This window comes from Hyaloscypha bicolor (assembly GCF_002865645.1).
Source record: "Hyaloscypha bicolor E unplaced genomic scaffold K444scaffold_182, whole genome shotgun sequence".
Taxonomy (NCBI): domain Eukaryota; kingdom Fungi; phylum Ascomycota; class Leotiomycetes; order Helotiales; family Hyaloscyphaceae; genus Hyaloscypha; species Hyaloscypha bicolor.
The window spans coordinates 1,643,971-1,662,402 of NW_020194684.1; the positions used below are offsets into that span (position 1 = coordinate 1,643,971).

The 18,432-nt window shown below is 41.6% G+C and overlaps 7 protein-coding genes across 7 annotated transcripts; 4 read left to right on the top strand and 3 right to left on the bottom strand.

Moving 5' to 3' along the window:
* Nucleotides 1-264: 264 nt before the first annotated feature.
* On the top strand, nucleotides 265-1,519 carry K444DRAFT_620326 (DUF1769-domain-containing protein). The gene is made up of 3 exons (XM_024881681.1): nucleotides 265-643; nucleotides 688-1,219; nucleotides 1,278-1,519. The coding sequence occupies exons 1-3, from the start codon at nucleotides 503-505 to the stop codon at nucleotides 1,346-1,348; spliced, it is 744 nt and encodes a 247-aa protein (XP_024728078.1). The 5' UTR covers nucleotides 265-502; the 3' UTR covers nucleotides 1,349-1,519.
* An 803-nt stretch (nucleotides 1,520-2,322) lies between these two features.
* K444DRAFT_620327 (uncharacterized protein) lies at nucleotides 2,323-4,946 on the bottom strand. Its single transcript, XM_024881682.1, has 3 exons — nucleotides 3,929-4,946; nucleotides 3,427-3,879; nucleotides 2,323-3,314 (listed from the first exon to the last, which is right to left on the bottom strand). Exons 1-3 carry the CDS (start codon nucleotides 4,487-4,489, stop codon nucleotides 2,691-2,693), a joined length of 1,638 nt encoding a protein of 545 aa, XP_024728079.1. The 5' UTR covers nucleotides 4,490-4,946; the 3' UTR covers nucleotides 2,323-2,690.
* Nucleotides 4,947-5,522: 576 nt separating this feature from the next.
* K444DRAFT_647460 (WD40 repeat-like protein) lies at nucleotides 5,523-9,143 on the top strand (the record flags this gene model as incomplete). Its single annotated transcript, XM_024885342.1, has 2 exons — nucleotides 5,523-5,546; nucleotides 5,604-9,143. 2 exons carry the CDS (start codon nucleotides 5,523-5,525, stop codon nucleotides 9,141-9,143), a joined length of 3,564 nt encoding a protein of 1,187 aa, XP_024728080.1.
* Nucleotides 9,144-9,433: 290 nt separating this feature from the next.
* K444DRAFT_620329 (uncharacterized protein) lies at nucleotides 9,434-10,030 on the top strand. The gene has a single exon (XM_024881683.1). It carries the CDS (start codon nucleotides 9,644-9,646, stop codon nucleotides 9,827-9,829), a length of 186 nt encoding a protein of 61 aa, XP_024728081.1. The 5' UTR covers nucleotides 9,434-9,643; the 3' UTR covers nucleotides 9,830-10,030.
* Nucleotides 10,031-12,192: 2,162 nt separating this feature from the next.
* K444DRAFT_493345 (uncharacterized protein) lies at nucleotides 12,193-12,534 on the bottom strand (the record flags this gene model as incomplete). Its single annotated transcript, XM_024873238.1, has 2 exons — nucleotides 12,193-12,400; nucleotides 12,437-12,534. Coding segments are annotated over 2 exons (306 nt in total), but the record flags the coding sequence as incomplete, so codon positions are not given.
* Nucleotides 12,535-13,117: 583 nt separating this feature from the next.
* Nucleotides 13,118-14,097, bottom strand: K444DRAFT_620330 (uncharacterized protein). Its single transcript, XM_024881684.1, has 2 exons — nucleotides 13,611-14,097; nucleotides 13,118-13,552 (listed from the first exon to the last, which is right to left on the bottom strand). Exons 1-2 carry the CDS (start codon nucleotides 13,879-13,881, stop codon nucleotides 13,416-13,418), a joined length of 408 nt encoding a protein of 135 aa, XP_024728083.1. The 5' UTR covers nucleotides 13,882-14,097; the 3' UTR covers nucleotides 13,118-13,415.
* A 544-nt stretch (nucleotides 14,098-14,641) lies between these two features.
* K444DRAFT_601439 (uncharacterized protein) lies at nucleotides 14,642-15,035 on the top strand (the record flags this gene model as incomplete). The annotated part of the gene is made up of 3 exons (XM_024878678.1): nucleotides 14,642-14,816; nucleotides 14,857-14,928; nucleotides 14,979-15,035. Coding segments are annotated over 3 exons (303 nt in total), but the record flags the coding sequence as incomplete, so codon positions are not given.
* Between the last annotated feature and the right edge of the window lie 3,397 nt (nucleotides 15,036-18,432).

The window sequence follows — 18,432 nt, forward strand, 5'->3', positions numbered from 1 at the left end:
TAGATAACGTTAATATTAATAGACCGAGACAATTTAATATGGCGTGCTGATATAACTACAGCCATGCTGAGAACTCGTTCTGATCTGTCCGGCTGCTCACCGCATGCCCTGCCAAATCCCAGCGTGGTGAATCAAAACTGTCGCTGTACTGCCGCGGGGTTGTCACATGCATGTGACCCCAGCTTTTCGCGACGTCACCGCCTCCTTTTTCGATGATCATCTTGTCCTGCGCGGCAAAATAAAAACTCGGACATACCCTCCGGTATTTAACCTTTTATCGCAGAATCACCTCCTCCTTGCTGTCCCGATATCATAACTTTGCCAGCGAGTCTTTCCAGTTTGTATCTATCGCTTGGCTCTGCATTTGCCCAGTAAATGCGATCGGTCTGGACCTCCCTCCCAACAATTCAACTCGTTTCCCGGCCGCTGATCGCGTGTAACGTCCCAAATGCGCCATCAGTAACTCGAACATTGAAAACGCAAATCCAAGTACGACGGAAGCATGGCGCACAACTACATCCTCCAGGTCACTGCGGGGTCAGAGTACGATATTACGAAGCACCAAATCGTCTCCGTCAACCATGCAAAACCCACCACGATCCACTCCGAGCTCATCTCGGTGGACCTCAATGTCCGCATCCAAGTACGGCCAAGTCCCCCCTCAAACACACCAGCTGACAATACCAGTCATACCGCGGCCTGCCACAAAACTCTCCCAATTCCTCACCGTATTTCGAGCTCCCTCCTCACGACAAGAACAAAGACCAATACAGCATCGCCTTCAAATTCACTCTGAAAGAAAACATCAATGGCAATGATCTAGTATTTGGCAATGATTTCGACCATCCAATTCGAGACAGGTTACCCCCGGGATTCAGCACTGCATTCAAGATTGTGAAATGGTTGGTAGATCCCGGCTTGGATGGGGATGTGTATGCGGAGAAGCCGTATCTGTATGGACCTGCTGCGAGCAGTGTAAACACGTTGCATATCTGTGGCAATGGGAAGGTAGATGGACAGCCTGAACATGACGCTGGGTTGGTGTTTACTGAGGGAGGCGATGAGGATGGTGTGGAGTTGAGAAAGGAGAAGGGGATTCCCGAAAGCGAGGCGGCAAGGAAGAAACACTTCTTGAATGAGGAGAACAGGAAGGAGTGGGACTGGGAGGCTGGCAAGATCTACGGGTGCGATTTCTTCAACCCGTATTTAGATTTCAACGGTAGGTTTTTTTTCGTTTTCTCGTTTTTGCGTCACAAATTCTCGCTGACTTCTTCAAGACTTTGCCCTACGATTACCGGGGTTCACTCTCCCGATCATGAAATACTGGGACGGACAAGGCTTACGGTAAGTCTGTTTTCCTCTGCGTGTTCAGCCCCCTCTCCCCTTTGATTTTTAACCAGGAATACCAACCTTGCTTTTTGCGCGCCAACAGGAAAGTCCAAAAACGCTCACACACATTAAGATATGTGCTTAAGAACCGCAAGACCGATACCGTGCTCTTCGTCGTGCTCTTCACGCTCTACCTGAAAGAGGATGTCGATGAGAATGGAAATGTGAAAGATGGCGTGGAGGGTGGAAAGCCGTTCGAGATGATGCCGAAGGAGCAGGCGGAGAAACATGAGAGGGAGAAGAATGGCATCGCTAAACATGGGGTAAAGGAAGAGAGCGAGAAGTTGCCGGATACGAGTGAGGATGATGTGGACTGAGCTGCCAGATAGACAGTGCCGACTGCGAACGATGTATGATGGGACATTGGGAAAAGGACTGTGAAGGAACATAAACGGAAACCGAGGCCAGGCGTCTCGGATTTGTACAAGTACTAAAATTGGGGATCTCAGGACATCACTCGGCTCTAGATCAGGATAGATGAGAATAGACAAGATGATATCGCGGTTTTCGAGAATTCAGATGATATTGAACATGCTATCGAAAACAAGTAGGGCTCTGTTCACCTACAACATCATCTTCTCTATTTTGGATCCTCCACTCGAACGTTCCGCCTCTCACAGCATTACAGCCGTCGCGACCAGCTTCGATCTTATAACGCACGGCTTATTGCCCTCCCGGGCGCTCTCGTCTCTCCCTCCTCAGCCTCTTTCTGCGCCCCCTTTCCTTCCCTTCCCATTCTCCTTTCCTAAATTCCTCTTTTCCAAATCCTTCCGCTCAGCACGTCTCCATACTAGAACCCCGAGGGAAATAAATATCCCAAATAGAGCAGAGACACCAAAGATGATCGAGAGAATAATGATGACCCTCTACTGCACGCATCAGCTGCAGTACAAATTGGGAGAGGAAATGGTCTCACTGTTTTGGTCGCCGTGTCAGGTTCGTGAGTTATTGAGTGTGGGGGCGTGAGGTTCTGTAAGGGAGACATTTTGTTACAATCTAATAGAAAGAGAAGAAGGTATCTGCAAACATCGCTGGAAAGTGGGCTTCAGGAAGGATCTCAGGAAAAAAATAATTGTGGTATCTCTACTTGTACGGTCATGTCTAACTTTGTGTGGGATGGTATGCTTCCCTCTTTAGAATCTGGTTCACTAGTCCCGAACTCTTGGTCTATAAAAGAATTCGCACGCTCAAAAGAAACAATTTCCCAGTTTCTCAACCTTGGTGCTCTGTTGCGCTAAACGAGCATTCAATTCTTCTAGCCCGGCCCGGCCCGGACCCCCCTTTTCCCTCTAAGCAAACATTCATTCGTGCTCGCAGTATGCTCGAATCGCACCGATGAGCCGTCTCCTGGTGGAAGCCTTGTCAAATACCTGCGCATGGTCCAATTCCCTAAACCAGAGAATATCAATCCCGGCGCCTCTCCATGGCCGGAATTTCCACTCCTCGTCATCGATATCGAATTCCTCGTCCCCATCCGCACCACCTTCGCCACCACGAAGACTCATTCTATTTCTTTCCGTGTCACTGTATTCTTCAATTTCGATCAGAGTGTCCGCGTCGTCTCCGCTTGCTGTACCACTCGGAAGTTCCGATCCAGCTCCAGTGCTCAGGTATCGTCCAACGGCTTCTGTATCAACAATTAAATCTCTACCGCTCAAACTCACGGTTACTCTCCTCCCTCCCAGATCTTTCTTCCACAGGACGTTCTCGTTCCAGAAAAAGTGTCTGCTCAGCGTGTGACTGACACTCATGTCCATACTGGCAAAGTAGTACAGCTGGTGCTCATTGGCGTGTATAGGCTTCCTCCGTGTGAAGTTGAACGCTACATCTGGTAAGTGCAGTAGGATAGAAACTGGGTCGATCAGGACAATAGATCCTATGCGTTCCGCAATAGATGGCGTCTTGAGAAGGTGGGTCGTGATTACCTAGGCAATCATTAGCATTGTCTCAAGGTGAGAAATCTGGGCGTGAAAGAAATTCCGCGAGAGTTCTTCACTCTATAGGGCACTCAAGGTAGAAAAATTCCGTTGCACGTACTGTTCCATAGGAATGAGAGGCTAGGACGAACTTCTGGTCAGGTGCAAACTCCTTGTTAAGAATTTGGTCGATCTCATAACACAACTCCGTCCGTCCCAATGCAGAATGCGTGATTCTGAAAGACACAGGCATCAACTCAATAGCAATAATCCCAACTTGGTCATTAGGATCATCGGATTCGATACCGGACGTCGAGTTGAGCTCGCTGAGGAAGTTCGTGTAGGGATATAGACCAATGCCAATTCCGTGAATAAAAACAACAGGAAGCTTTGTTGTTGATGTATGAGGCCGGTGCCAGTATGTTGTGTGCTTTGCAGGAGACCGATGTTTTGTCAGGAGGGTCTGGGGACGGAAAGGGAAGAGGGTGAAGAATCGAGCAAGGCGCAGGCGATGAAAGTGAAAGCCATGGGATAGTAACTTCATGTAAGTCAGGAAGTCGACAAACCCAACGCACTACCACGGAGTAAGCTACATTCTCAAAGTTAATCAAAGACTAACTTACGCAATACCAGGTCAAGCTACGGTGCAACATGCCAACTTTGTCAAGAGTCAACCGTAAGCACTGTGCACTTCCTCTGCCAGCCTCAATCGGCCTTCCCAGCAATTTTTCAGTCGCCCCGACATACTCCTCCAGCTCCTCATCGTCGTCGCCGGGCGGTCCGCCACGGTTGAAAAATGCCCAGAGGAAGAAATCTTTCACATTCTCGCGCTTGATATCCTGCAGATCAGCCCCCAAGAACCACTTCCGCAGATATGCCTCTGGATCCCTAATATTCGCGTTGCATAACTGGAAGAGCTCCTGTCGTTCTTCCCGAGTCGGCGCCGGTGGGTGGACAGCTTCCTTCTGAAGATGGAAACGGTAGGGGAGAAAAACTAGGAGATAGAAAAGAGATTCGGCAACGGCTACTGATTCGATGAGCAGAGGGAATCTATAGGTTGCAGCCTTGAAGCCATAGAGGCTTATGACGAAGACGCAATAGAGTAGGCATATGGGCGCAAGATAGTGCAAGCCCACGATGCAGGATATAATAAAGTAATACTCGAGTTTCGAAGTTCCGATCATGGCGGTTGCTTGGGGCAGATCCTCTGACTTTCCAAACGACCTGCCAACTCCGATGCCCTTGTATTCGAAGTATGCGACAAGGGTGACGAGAACATAGAGGGGCTCAACAGTTTTGTTGCAGCCTAGTGGTCGGGATCGTTGAATGAGGGCGAGGGCGAGGTCGAGACGGGGCTGCGAAGGAAGAGAGAAGGGGGTTTGTCATGGCAGATGGCGAAGCACATGCGAATCTCCGGAGGTGGAAAATTAGGATGGAGGTGTCGTCGTGAGGATGGATGGGGTTGAGGTGGCATGTGCCAGTAGTCATGTTGCTTTATTCAAGCAGGTGTTTCGCGTCGTCAACAACGCCACTACTGTGGCCTGTGACCTGCTTGCATGCTTGCATACTGTACAGTACATGCTGCCTTCACGTGTCGCTGCCTCGGTGTGGATATTGTTTGGCGGCGATGACGCGCCCGGTGCATGAAACAAAAGACCCTGCAGAAGGAAAAGGAGCTAGAGGTGACGGGAACGACAGCCCTGCAAGCACATCACACGTGATACCACAAACGAGCTTACTAAACTATTTTCTGTGGCACTTCCAGCCTGCTGGAAATATTTGGTTTGGTATCCGTACTTTGATCGTGATGGGTGAGCGATCCTCAGATAAGAGGATTCGGTACGTCATCGTGAACAACAGTTATTTTATTTCCCGTCCTGTTTGTGAGTCAGCACGCAGCCAGATTGACCCTGGGTCTCGCATCGAGATCTCCTCTTTTGTCCTCCTCCACGCAACTTGGTCGCTTGCCGAGCCTCGAAGGAGCAAAAATGGCCTCCCTGGTGTTGTTCCAAAGGCTCGGTTAGCCTGCTGTAGTGTGCGGGCTGGAATCAGGGGTTGGGCGGGTAGGCACGTGTTCGCTAACTCGCAACCTTGTCCCATCCCCCGCCCCGACCCCGAGCCCGACCGACGCTCGCCAATAATTTTCTCTCGCCTTGCCCTACCTTACGACCAGAACCTCCATCTCCATCAACCACAACCGCCAACGAAAGTGTCTCGATGTCGATGTCGATATCGATCAAGGTCAGTCTCGACATCTCTTCCCATTAAACCATTCAAGCCGCCTCTAAACATACCCAGCATGATCACTTGGTGAACCCTATCACTGCGTTGGAATTCTATCACACCAGAGCAGGCACGTTTCTTATTCTCGCTGGAGAAGGCCCGTTTCTGAAAATATTCGACGCCAAAGAAGCCAAACTGCTCCACCAGTGCGAGATATTCCACGGGCAAACCATTCATGGTATCGCTGTTCGAGATGATGTCGACCATGGACTCGACCTACAGGTCGTCATCTGGGGCCGGTCGAGCCTAACGCTGCTTTCGAGGCGAGAATTTGACCAGATCTTAGATCAAAATGTGGGTTCAGTCATAGATTTTGCAATACCAGTATCAGATTGGATCCTTGACGTTGCCATTTCGCCTTTCGATGCGGTTAGCTGTGTCCTTGTCACTGCGCACAATACAGTCATTCGAGCAAGACTTGGTCATTCCCCACAGGCACACGTGTTAGAGACGCTGCACTCGCCGTCAAGGTCAATTCTATACTCTGCGCATCTCGCTTGGGAATCTCTTTCCCAAGTCCTGGTGGCTGCTGGAACCGTCTTTGGTGAAATTCTTGTTTGGCATTGCTTTCCATCAGATGAGGCGTCTTCCTCGACAAGCCGGATCCTTTTTACCTTTACAGGCCATGAAGGTTCAATTTTTGGTGTCAATATCTCCCCACCTATCATTGATTCACATGGCATTACTCGATTACTGGCAAGCTGCAGTGATGATCGCACAATCCGGGTGTGGAATCTAAGTGCGGAGTCACAGGATAGTCAGCGCACAGCTACCGCGGTGCAAGCCCGCGAGACTGGATTTGGTGAGAATGGAATTCACACCGGGTGCAGTAAGTCGTACTTGGCCATGGCGATGGGCCACGCCTCGAGAATTTGGCGAGTCAGGTTTCTCGGAGAACAATCAACACCCCTCGATGCTTCTGCAATTAGCATACTTTCGTTTGGAGAGGATTCGGCGGTACAGCAATGGGCTTTACATTTTGAGACAACTGCACCAACATCTCATCCACGGTCATCTGGGAGGCTCGATCAATTGCACACGTTTGCTTTCCACAGCGGAAAACACATCTGGTCTACAGCTGTGCGCCGAAGCGGGCATTCGAAAGCCATCCTGATTACTGGAGGTGCAGATGGCAAAATCTCGAGCTACAAGGTTACGACCCCAAGCTGGCTGGCTGCTGTCGAGACTCCGTTGCGGGGAGACACTAGCCCGCCATCTCTTGGTAAGCAAGGAGCATCAGATGAGTTGACCTGGGGCAGATCATGGGAGCTTGATGAAATTCTGGAAGACTTCGCACTTAAAAGCCTTGTCCGAAACTCGGTCATCGAGCACCCCATTTCGAATGCCTCGCATCCGGACTCGCCGGAAGCTACTAATGGAAATCAAACAGAGAAAATGAAACCGAAGAAGGTTCGTAAAGATGGCTTCAATCAATACGCTTTCGTTTCGGAGAAGGAGTTGCTTGCAACTACTACGTATGGCCGTGTTCTGCTCTGTGACATTGGCCCAGAGATGCATTGGAGCGAAGTCAGTCTTCCCGAGTCAGGATCAGGAGATCTTCGGTCATATTCTGTTCTCGTGGGGTTTCCGGAGATAGGTGTGACATGTCTCGCTGGAACTAATGGGAGCATCCATGTCTATCGCCACCAGAGACTCCTCAAATTAGGACAAGTTGAGGGGAAGGTTGCAGATATGTTCAAAATCTTTGATTCACAAAGGTCCTCTTTTGAGCTACTTGTCACGACTCTAGGCGGAACGAATGCAATGCTTTTCTCTCTTGATTTATCGGGAGCACAGGTGCGGCTCGTTGAGAATGGAGTGTACAACTTGCCCAATAAATTCGTGGTTACGAGTGCTGGAAATATTAACCGAATGTTAGTTATGGGATCTAGGTCGGGCTCGTTGGCTCTATATACTTCCAGAAGCCCTGAATCGCCTCTCCAGATCTGGACGCATCCTGGAAGTGTTCCGAGGGATGCCATTACAGCCATCACGAGCCTTCCATCTTCAGATGCCTCTGGAGACGATGGCTCGAGGTATTTTTTAACTACCAGCCGGGATGGCCTTTACTCCATCTTCTCAACCACCATCGTTCAAGATATTAGCATGAATGCGGCTCAACTTATGGTTCGCCGGGTTCACCAGTGCGCACCACCGCTCAGACTTATAATTGAGGCAGGTTGGTTCGAAGGCGAAAAGCTTTTCCTCCGTGGATTCAAGGGCAAGAATTTTGTGGTATGGGATGAGACTGAGCAGTGCGAGGTTACGAGTGTTGAGTGTGGTGGCTCCCATAGGAGTTATGCTTACTCACCCATAAGAGGTTCAGGCTGTGGTCATTTTGTTTATACGAAAGCCTCAAAGATATACCTTCATTCTCACCGGGGTTCGTCGCACAAAATCGTCAAGGCAGGCGGTCATGGACGAGAAATCAAAGCCTGTGCAGTATCTGAAGATCAGAGTTTGATCGCAACTGGGGCAGAAGATACTGCCATACGAATCTGGCAACACAGCAAAACTCCAAATTTTCAAAACCCTCTGGCCTGTTCAGCAGTCATACAGAGACATTCCGCTGGCATTCAGCATCTGCAATGGCACGGGTCAGGATACCTGTTCAGTAGTGGCGGCAACGAGGAATTCTTCGTTTGGGCAGTGGAACAGATTCCTGGTTTTGGCATTGGCATCGTCTGTGAGGCAACTTGTCCTGATCCAAGTGAGGATAGGGACTTAAGAGTCATGAATTTCCACGTTACTGCGTTGCCAAACTTATCGGGTGTCCAAAAAGATCCCCGGCTCCTTGTCAGCCTGGCCTATTCAGATTCAACTATCCGAACATACATCTATTCCGGCCTCGACTCCTTCCACTTAGTTTGCATTGGGAGGTATACATCTTCTTGTCTCACACAGATCCGTCATATTCAGATAAAGGACGATGAGGCCTATATTTTCACAACGGCAACGGACGGCAGGCTCGCTCTTTGGAAGGGATGTTTCGACTCAGTCCCGAGAAATGGTCTACCAGAACCAGTCCAACTGACTCTGGTCTCGGTCCGGAGGATCCACCAAAGCGCGATCAAATCTCTAGATTTAATGAGGTTCAACGAAGAGATTCTGATTGCCACCGGGGGTGATGACAACGCTCTCGGTATCTCGGTATTCCCAATCTCCAGCTCGATGGCGACTGCCATGCCACCTTGTTTTATTTTGAGATCAGCCCATGCTGCTGCTGTCACAGGTCTCTGCTTTCTCCATAATCATGCGACGGGGTGTCGGGAAGGGAGCGTCAAACTCGCCTCCTCGGGCAACGACCAAAAGATCACGGTGTGGAGTGTCAACTTGGACAACGATCGCAGGGGAAACTTGTCGCTCGATATCAAAAGGATAGGAGATGCCTTTACCCCTGTAGCGGACGTCGGGGATGTAGCTTCACTTGCGGTAGACAATCATGGCGGTAAAATCCTGGTCGTAGGAAATGGGATGGAGGTCTGGAAGGTCGTTTGTCAGACAAGAGAAGATGTGGATCTAGCTCAAGAATCAACATCGGGGTGGAAAATATAAAATATAACCTAATTCTATTTTCAATGCGAAAGAGCTGGTGAGGACATGAGAGGGGGCCTCACTTCATAGTGGCCGAGGCTTGGCGGTTCTCGACTAGGTCTGATATCATGAGTATCAAAAGCGGAAAATCTACTCATACTGAGGCCATTTATCGAGGCTTCTGGACGAGAAGGCTTTAACAGCAAATTTAGCTGCGTTGCAAGCAGCATTGAAGATCTTCGCTCATGATACTGGCGGGCAGAGTGTACTGATTGGCGGAAAGGTTAACAGTTTTGTGCCTCCAGGAGGAAGTGCTGCCAATCCCGCTTGGGGGAAGACGATTGTGCATTTGAGTAAGTGGCCTCTATCCCCAATCAAAATCCAAAAGTATGGTGCTCAAATGACTGCCATAAATAGCGAATTCGGTGACTTGGCCCGCTCTCGACCCAGCAGCACAAGCTGAGCAGGAGGGCCTCTTGACAAACTCTTATGTGGCTGCCCTACGGGCCTTGGCTCCTGATATGGGCGCATTTGTGAACGAAGTTGATGCAAGTGAGCCTAGTTTCCAACAGGCGTTTTGGGGCGAGAATTATGAGAGGCTTTTAGAGATTAAGACGAGGGTCGATCCGGAGGACGTCTTTTGGTGTAAGCCATGTGTTGGAAAGGAGAGGTGGGAGGAGGTAGAGAATATGCTTTGCAGGACTTGAAGGGGTCTTAAGATTGTTTGATGGGGCAACCGTAATGCTGTTGTTATTATGGAATCTCGGGATGATATTTTCCATAGGTAGAAGCCTCCATGAACTCTCTTCTAGTCTATGTTGCAACTAGAGCTATTGAAATTGCGATTGCTCCGCCGAGAGAATTGAAGAAGCTAGCAAGGGCGTTGCTCGTTGGCATATCTTTAGCGCTTAGCACGACTTGAACAGCGATAAAAGGGATTTGAGCTCCGGCACCGGCCCCGAAATCACTTAGCAATTGATATCCAATCCATTTCGCAGCTCCAGATGGAATTTGAAGTGTGTAAGGCCCTGTTTCGCACGGACGCACGTCTTTTGATTGCTAGCATCCGCCAACAACCAAATACTAGCGTTCAATACTCAGTATTCAAAGCTGGTATTTATATAATTTAGAGGTGTTTCGCAAATGCAAATACTCAATAACTATTGCAATTACGGAAGTTTCAGAATAATCTCCGGTGATCTTAAATCTCAAGGCTTACCTTTCTTTAGTGATTACTCCCTATAATTATAGGGTATTATAGCCTAATAATTATTTCTCTCCTAAGGCAAAAGTAATTAATTAATTAATTACTTTACTATAGCTTTCCTATTAAGGCCCTGTTTCGCACGGGCGCACGTCTTTTGATTGCTAGCATTCGCCAACAACCAAATACTAGCGTTCAATACTCAGTATTCAAAGCTAGTATTCATATAATTTAGAGGTGTTTCGCAAAATACAAATACTCAATAACCATCGCAATTACGGAAGTTTCAGAGTAATCTCCGATAATCTCAAATCTCAAGGCTTACTTTTCTTTAGTGATTACTCCCTATATTTATAGGGTATTATAGCCTAATAATTATTTCTCTACTAAGGCGAAAATATTTAATTAATTAATTACTTTACTATAGCTTTCATATTAAGAAAGAATTCAAAATAAAAATTGCACGAGAAGCGCGATATCTATATAATAATTAAAATATTATGCCTTAAGAAGCGCTATAAAGGTAGTTAGAAACGGCAAAAGCTAGCATCCAAATACTCAGTTTTTTCAGAACCACCTATGGTAGGTGGTTCTGAAAAAACTGCGATTTGTATGGGAGCAAATACTGGTAATTGAATACCAGTATTTGGTTGCTAGCATACAAAATTTTACGAAACACTAAAATTCCTAATAATCGAAAGCTAGTGTTCGATTGCTGACCAAATGCTAGCATTCAAAAGTTGCGAAACAGGGCCTAAGAAAGAATTCACAACAAAAATTATACGAGAAGCGCCATATTAATATAATAATTAAAATATTGTGTCTTAAGAAGTGCTATAAAGGTAGTTGGAAAGGACAAAAGCCAGTATCCAAATACTCGGTTTTTTCAGAACCACCTATGGTAGGTGGTTCTGAAAAAACTGCGATTTATATGGGAGCAAATACTGGTAATCGAATACCAGTGTTTGGTTGCTAGCATACAAAAATTTACGAAACACTAAAATTCCTAATAATCGAAAGCTAGTGTTCGATTCCTGACCAAATGCTAGCATTCAAAAGTTGCGAAACAGGGCCTAAATCATTCCGGCTCCGATAGTAAATATAATACCATTGATAATTAAAAATGGCTTATACCACCCGATAACCGTAATTCCACCTCCAATAATAATCGAGGAAACTATTATAGACCCAAGATACGAGATATTGCGGATACCGGATTGCTCGGCAGTAGTTCCTTTTACGACCTGGAAGTAAAGCGGCAGGAAGAAAATGTGTGCCTATCAAGAATTATTAGTATAATTGAATCGCTGGCAAGGGATGGAATTTCAGACGTACGTATAGGCCCATAGACATGAAAGACGAGTATAAGCATGCAAAGAATACAGTTCGCTGGCCAAATATTCGCGGCGGGATTATAGCCCGTTCACTCCGCCGGATTGTAGTATGATAAAGACGATAATAAGGAGGCCAAATCCTAGGATACAGCCCCAGATTTTGGAATCTTTCCATGCATATTTCGATCCTCCCCACTGTAGTGCTAATAGAAGACACACAATAGCATATATTAGGAATACCGTACTTATAAGGTCGAATTCTCGGATCTGCTCCATAGTAGTCAGGCCGCTATTCTTTCGCTTAGGAGGTTTGAAGTAAAAGAACACAATTCTTAAAGCGATGGCACCAAAGGGCAAGTTAATTTATCAAATTAGTAAGTAATATTCCATGAGAATTAGAATAGAAACTTACCCAGAAGCACTATCTCCAGGTTGCCTTATCAGTAAATACACCCCCTAGAACTGGCGCTACTACTGAAGCAATGCCGAACATGCTAGAAATAGAAGCCATATAGATTGGCCGTTTGTTTAACGGGGTAGTAAAGCCCACAATAGTTATTGCACCAGAGAAGAGGGCACTTGCTCCGGCACCTGCTATAGCGCGTCCAATGATAAGCACTATAGAGTTCCGAGCAGTAGCACACATAATGGATCCGAGCTCGAAGATAACTAGAGCCAATATGTATAAATTCGTCCAAATAAAGGCTGGGGTGCTATGGCCGTAAGAAGATAAGATGAACCTATAGACGGGTTAGATGCCATAGAGTAAACGAAACACTAAAATAATCTTCTTACCATACCAGCCCACATCTTGCAGTGAGTCGAAGGCCGAGGTGATTTTGGGAATGGCCGTAGCTATAATCGTGTTGTCTAAAGCAGTTAGTATCTTTCATCAGTGACATATAAGCCCGGATCATTATTCAGCCGTTCTTGGACTTTCAAGCGAGTTCTCACAGTCTTCCTATGATCAAGATAACGATTCCTCGGAAAGCAACAAGGTGAGGTGAGGTGACAGGACAACCACTCACCAAAAGCAACCGCAAACGTAGCTCCACAAAAACCAAATATCAAAATGGCAAGTTGCCCATTGCCTAATGAGGCAATATCTCCCTCGGTTTCTCCTTCGGATTCTACCGCAGTCTCCTCCGTATCTGTCGTTGCAGTAGCAATAGCAGCAGCTCCGTTTCCTTCCACCACATGGGGAATTTCCTTTTCATGATTAGTTCTATGCCATACTACGGTGAGCAGCGGGAGGCAATTGGTGGGATTTGAAAGCTATAGCAGTAGCACCTCTCCTTTTCTCATCGTCTGAAACAGACCCAACAGCTCCTAAGATGGAGGCCCCTGCTTTAATGATCGGTGGCGTGTGGTTTTGCAAGGGCGTCCTCCTGTCAGTCGACTGTAGCTTCTCACCATGAACCGGAGCCGGAGGTCATTATAAGTAAGGAGTTTATATCCGCCTGTAGATGTTTAGACATTGTTTTTATACATCTGCCTATAGATATGAGTATTCTTTGCCTCGTATGAAAGAGACGTAGTTCTAAATGAAACTCAAATATAATTCCTTTCTAAGCTACCTTAACACTAAAACGCTGGGAAAACGCTGAAGATACATAAAGTGCCATCAAACATGCTCAAGAACCCAGAAACGCTTAACTCATTAGGACTCCTAACCCATCTTATACTGCCTCTCTCTAACGCCCGATGTCCGATGCCCGGCCCTCTTCCATTATCCAATGTACCCGCGATCTGCACCTACCAGGTGCAGGTCGCCTTCCAAGAGTTGAGCGCAACAAGCGAGCCCCCGGGAAACTTGCAAGGGTAGGAGAAGTCATTAGGCAAAATAGTGCCCACAGGCGGGTCATTGCACGCACCGTTACCATAAACCTCAACTACAATCACCGTCAGCAAGTCTCTTCAAAGAAAGTATTTTGAGAGGCAACAACATACGTTTACAGGTATAACCCCAAGCCTGATCCCAGATTCTGGCATTGTAGAAAGTAGGTGCCGTGTGGCAGTTTCCGAGATCGGTAGGCGGTACGTGGAGGTCTGCAACATTGTTATAGCATTGGTACTCCTGGCCGGCATCGGCCTTGAAGAGCGCGAAGTCGAGGGCGGACCAGGTTGGTGGTGGTGGGCCTCTTGCTTCCATGACGGCTGGGGCGGCGCTGGCGAAGAGAGCCATAGAGATGACGGAGGCGAAGGTGGTAAAGGAAACCATTTCGTTGGAGTTGAATGATATGGTGTTAAAACTGGTAGAAAAGGGGTTGGAGTGGTGGAGTTGAATTACTGGAGGTGGATTGAATGTAGATGCTCAGTGTGGGAGGTGAAGCCTGGAGTATTGGGAAATGATTCCATATCTTGGGGGAAGTGGGGTCCTTTTATAAAATCTTTTGCACAGCTAAGAAGTATAGTTTTGCCTCGAAATATGTTGCTGAATGGCTGACCCGGCGTCATGTCAGCTTTTGATCCTGTCTTCCTGAGCCTCTTCCACAGCCCTTGGCTTGTCTCTGATCGACCAAATCACGGAAAATACCCACAAGCCCACTATGGTACGGCAAGTATGCTGTGCTATAAATAATACAGTTCACAAGGATGCGAGACTCAGTCGCCAGTGCGTTAAGCCTGCTCATGAACAGCGAAAAGCCTACCTGTAGGGCTGAGAGGCGGAGCATATTCCTGGCCTTAAACCACTTGATTGGTTCCAGCATTCGGCACACCTCCTCGTGTTTTCCCTGACTCAAGCCCCGAAATCCTTTTCTCAGCCCTGGTTGGAAAGCCGAGCTGAATGGAAGCAACGAATATGGTGTTCTGTATTGTGCCTAAGCGACACCATAGCCACGAAGTGGCCACTTGCCGAGCGCGACCTGAAAAGGCTGGACAAGCCATCTGATCGTGACTGATTCACCGAAGTTTATTTACAGAAATTGTTTGGAACTCAACGGCGACTGGGCCACGTGTTTCTCGAAGTGGCATGGCAAGCAAATGATGCTGCTAAAGAATATCACGATGCCGTCAGACGACAGGAAGAGGTACACTGGGATGATTTCCTCGCGGATGGTACGAATATCTGGCAACCGGCCAGGTATTTGGACCCCGATAGGAGCCTAGCATTTGACAAAATACCGCCATTGACGAGGAGAGACGGATCTAATAGTCGGACTTGACGTCGCGCTAACGACTATTAGCATAAGAGACAAAATTGAACAAGCGGAGGAACTTCTGTCCGCGTTCTTTCTCCCACTGCTAGCGACAATTGGTCATGATGGTAATACATACAGCCCAGCTCCGTTAACGTGCACTACTGACTATTTGCAGTGCTCCAAAACATCGCCCTTGTCCTCCTCTCGACATTGCAGATCAGCCTCCTCGTTTGCCCGGTGCACTCACGTCTTTGAATGTATTTGAAGCATCTATTGCGCCTCTTTCCGTTCACCAAACCGCCTCAGAGCTCAATCAACGGAACGGGATTTCAGAAGATCATATGACCAAATCCCGCGACATGAGCGATCTGTCCCAGGAAAGGCACTTCTTAGATCAGTATTACAGGTATGATCTCGTTAAGGGTCAAGGTACGCGCTAAGATTTGCAGTCATAATCTTTGTGTCCTACAGCAGTAGGCGAAACTAGCTTTAAAACACTATTTTTTACCGAGCTTCAAAAACCGCATTAGGAGCCGCATTGCATATAAACTATTATTACTGAATTGCGAATTACTTAATAATAATAACTCCAGATTCTAAAGTAAGTTAATTAAATAATAGAATATAGTAATCTTTAGTTTCCTAATAATATTAGTATTTAAGCCCGGTATTTACTTACTACTATATATAATTAAATAAATCGAATATATTTCATTGTTATGCTCTGCCGCTTCACTAGGAAATTTAGCGTCACGTGATCACCGATGACGCATACGGCTGGCTAGTATTTAGAACACCAAAGCTCCTGTACATACGAGCTTCCCTCCTTAGTTTAGAATCCTCGGATTAAGAGCCACTCTACTTTGCTTTCCAAGCCTAGAGCCCGGTATCATAACATTTATATAATTTTAAAGTTATTATTAATAAAATTTATCTTTAATAACTTGCTATTGATTTAATATTACTATTTATATAATATATTTATTAGAAACGAATTATTACTAGAAGATTTATTATATATTATTTAGAAGATTTCCGGAAAATAATTATATTTTATATAAAATAAATTATTTATTAATTTATAGCTAAAATATATTAATTATATTAAAATAAAATTATAAAGTTTTTATTAGAAGTTTTCGGAATTATTATTAATTAATTAATAATTTTAAAGCTTTTAAAATATATTAATATTATATAAAAAAAGCTTATAATTATAATAATGAAATAATAATAATTAAATAATAATAATTAAATAATAATAATTAAATAATAATAATTAAATAATAATAAAATATTAAAATAATAAAATATTAAAATAAAATATTAAATTATAATATTAAATTATATATAGAACTAATTTCTATTTCTTTTATAAGATTTAGAAAAGCTTTTTCTAAATAAAAGCTTCTAATAATATATATAATAATTTATAAACTAAAAACTTATAATATAAATATAATATTAAAGAGCTATTAATCTCTTTAATTAATATTTATAATATTTAAGGTTTATTATATATTTTTTAATTATATATAATTTTATTTTTAAAATTTAAATAATAAATATAAAAATTATTTAATTAGATTAAAGCTAAAAAAGTAAAAAGAAATAATTACTATATTTTAGATATAAGAACTAGCTAATAATTATAATTTTATTTAAGAATTAATTATTCTAATTAGTTTAATTTAAGGTATTAAAATATTATTTATTAGATTTTATATTAATATAATTTAAATAGCTTTATAGAAAGAATTAAATAATATATTTCTAGAATTCTGAAAATTATTTATAGGCTTTTAAAAATATATATTAATTAATTATATTAATTTCTAATTAGAACTAATATAAAAATAAATTATTAATTTAAGTAGTTCTTTATTTTTATAAAAGGATTTCTTTATATTATTATATATTATTCTTTTTTCTAATAATTATATATATAATAACTTTTTTTAAGGTTTCTTTTTTTCTCTTTTTAAGGTTTCTTTTTTTCTCTTTTTAAGTTTTCTTTAATTATTTTTAATTATTTTTATAATATCTAGTTTTATTATTTGTTTTTATAATAAATATAAAAATAATCTTATAGTTTTCTTTTTTATTACTAATAAATACTTGAAATATTTTAAGTATTTACTTATTAATTTCCTTATTTTATATATTATAATAAGAGTTTTAAATCTTATATATTAATAAATTATTTAGTTTTAATATTTATTAAAGCTAATATAATTTTAGATTTCTTATTATTTATTAGAAATTTATTAGTTTTAGAAAAATATTATTATAATTTTTAAAAATTTCTTAAAATATATTTTAAATAATATTATTAATTAGATTTTCAAAAACTAAAAAAGTTTATTAAACTTCGGAATTTTACTTTTTATTTTAATAAAACTAATAAAAGTATTATTTAAATTAATATTTCAAAAATAAGTCTTTCTAATATATTTAAATATTTACTAATTTCTTAAAGAAATATTATAAAGTTTATTTTTAAAAATATTAATAATATAATATTTATAATTATTTGGGATTTAATTTTAAAAGTTTAGGTCTTTTATAAAATATATATAATAATTATAAATTCTTTATTTACTTTTTTAATATTTTTAATATTAATATTATTATAATATTTTTATATATAATTATATATATAATATATTATATAATTATATTTAAGAATAATATTAAATAAAACTAGTATTTCTAAATAATTCTAATTATAGAAAATATAAAAATAATTTAAAATAATTTAAATAAAATAAGTTTTAATTTTTTTAATAAGCTATTTTATTATTATTATTTCTCTTTAAATACTTTTTTATTTATTTAGCTACTAGCTTCTAATATTTTTCTTTTATATATTTTTTTATATTAAACTAATTTCGAGAAATATTAAATAAGGAATTCTAAAAAGTAATAAATAAAGATTTAGTTATTAAGAATCTAGTAATAAATAATTTAAAAGCTAGAGATATTAATATTTTAAGAATTAAGAAACTCGAAATATTTAATATATAAGGCTTGGAAATATTAAAAACTAATTAGAATTAAAAGAAATATATTAATATATAAAAAGAAGTAAATATTAGAATTTCTAAAGTAAATAATAAATCTTTAGTAAAAATAGAAAAAATAAAACCTAGAATTATTATAATTTCTTCTTTTATATTTAATTTATTAGATATAAATATAAGAAAGTAATTTATAAAAAGTAATTTAAATAATTTTATTAAAAGTATTAGTAAATTTAAATTTAGATTTTTTAGATTTATTTCTAATTATTTAAATTAATTATTATATAGTAACTATATACTAGTAATTATATATAAGCTTATATAATTATATTTCTATATTTAAGCTTTAGCTACTTATATTATATTTCTTTTCCTCTTTATTTATTTATATATTATTATTATAATATTAATAAATAATTATATTATTATTAGAAATTAGCTTATATTTATTATTTATTATAACTATTATAATATTTTTTATTTAATTTAAAACTAGTATTAAAATAATATTTAAATAGCTTGTTTTCTAATAAAAAGTAAAAGAAATTAGTTTTATAAAATAAATAAAAGAAAAGAAAAACTTCTATTTTCTATTTATTATATTAA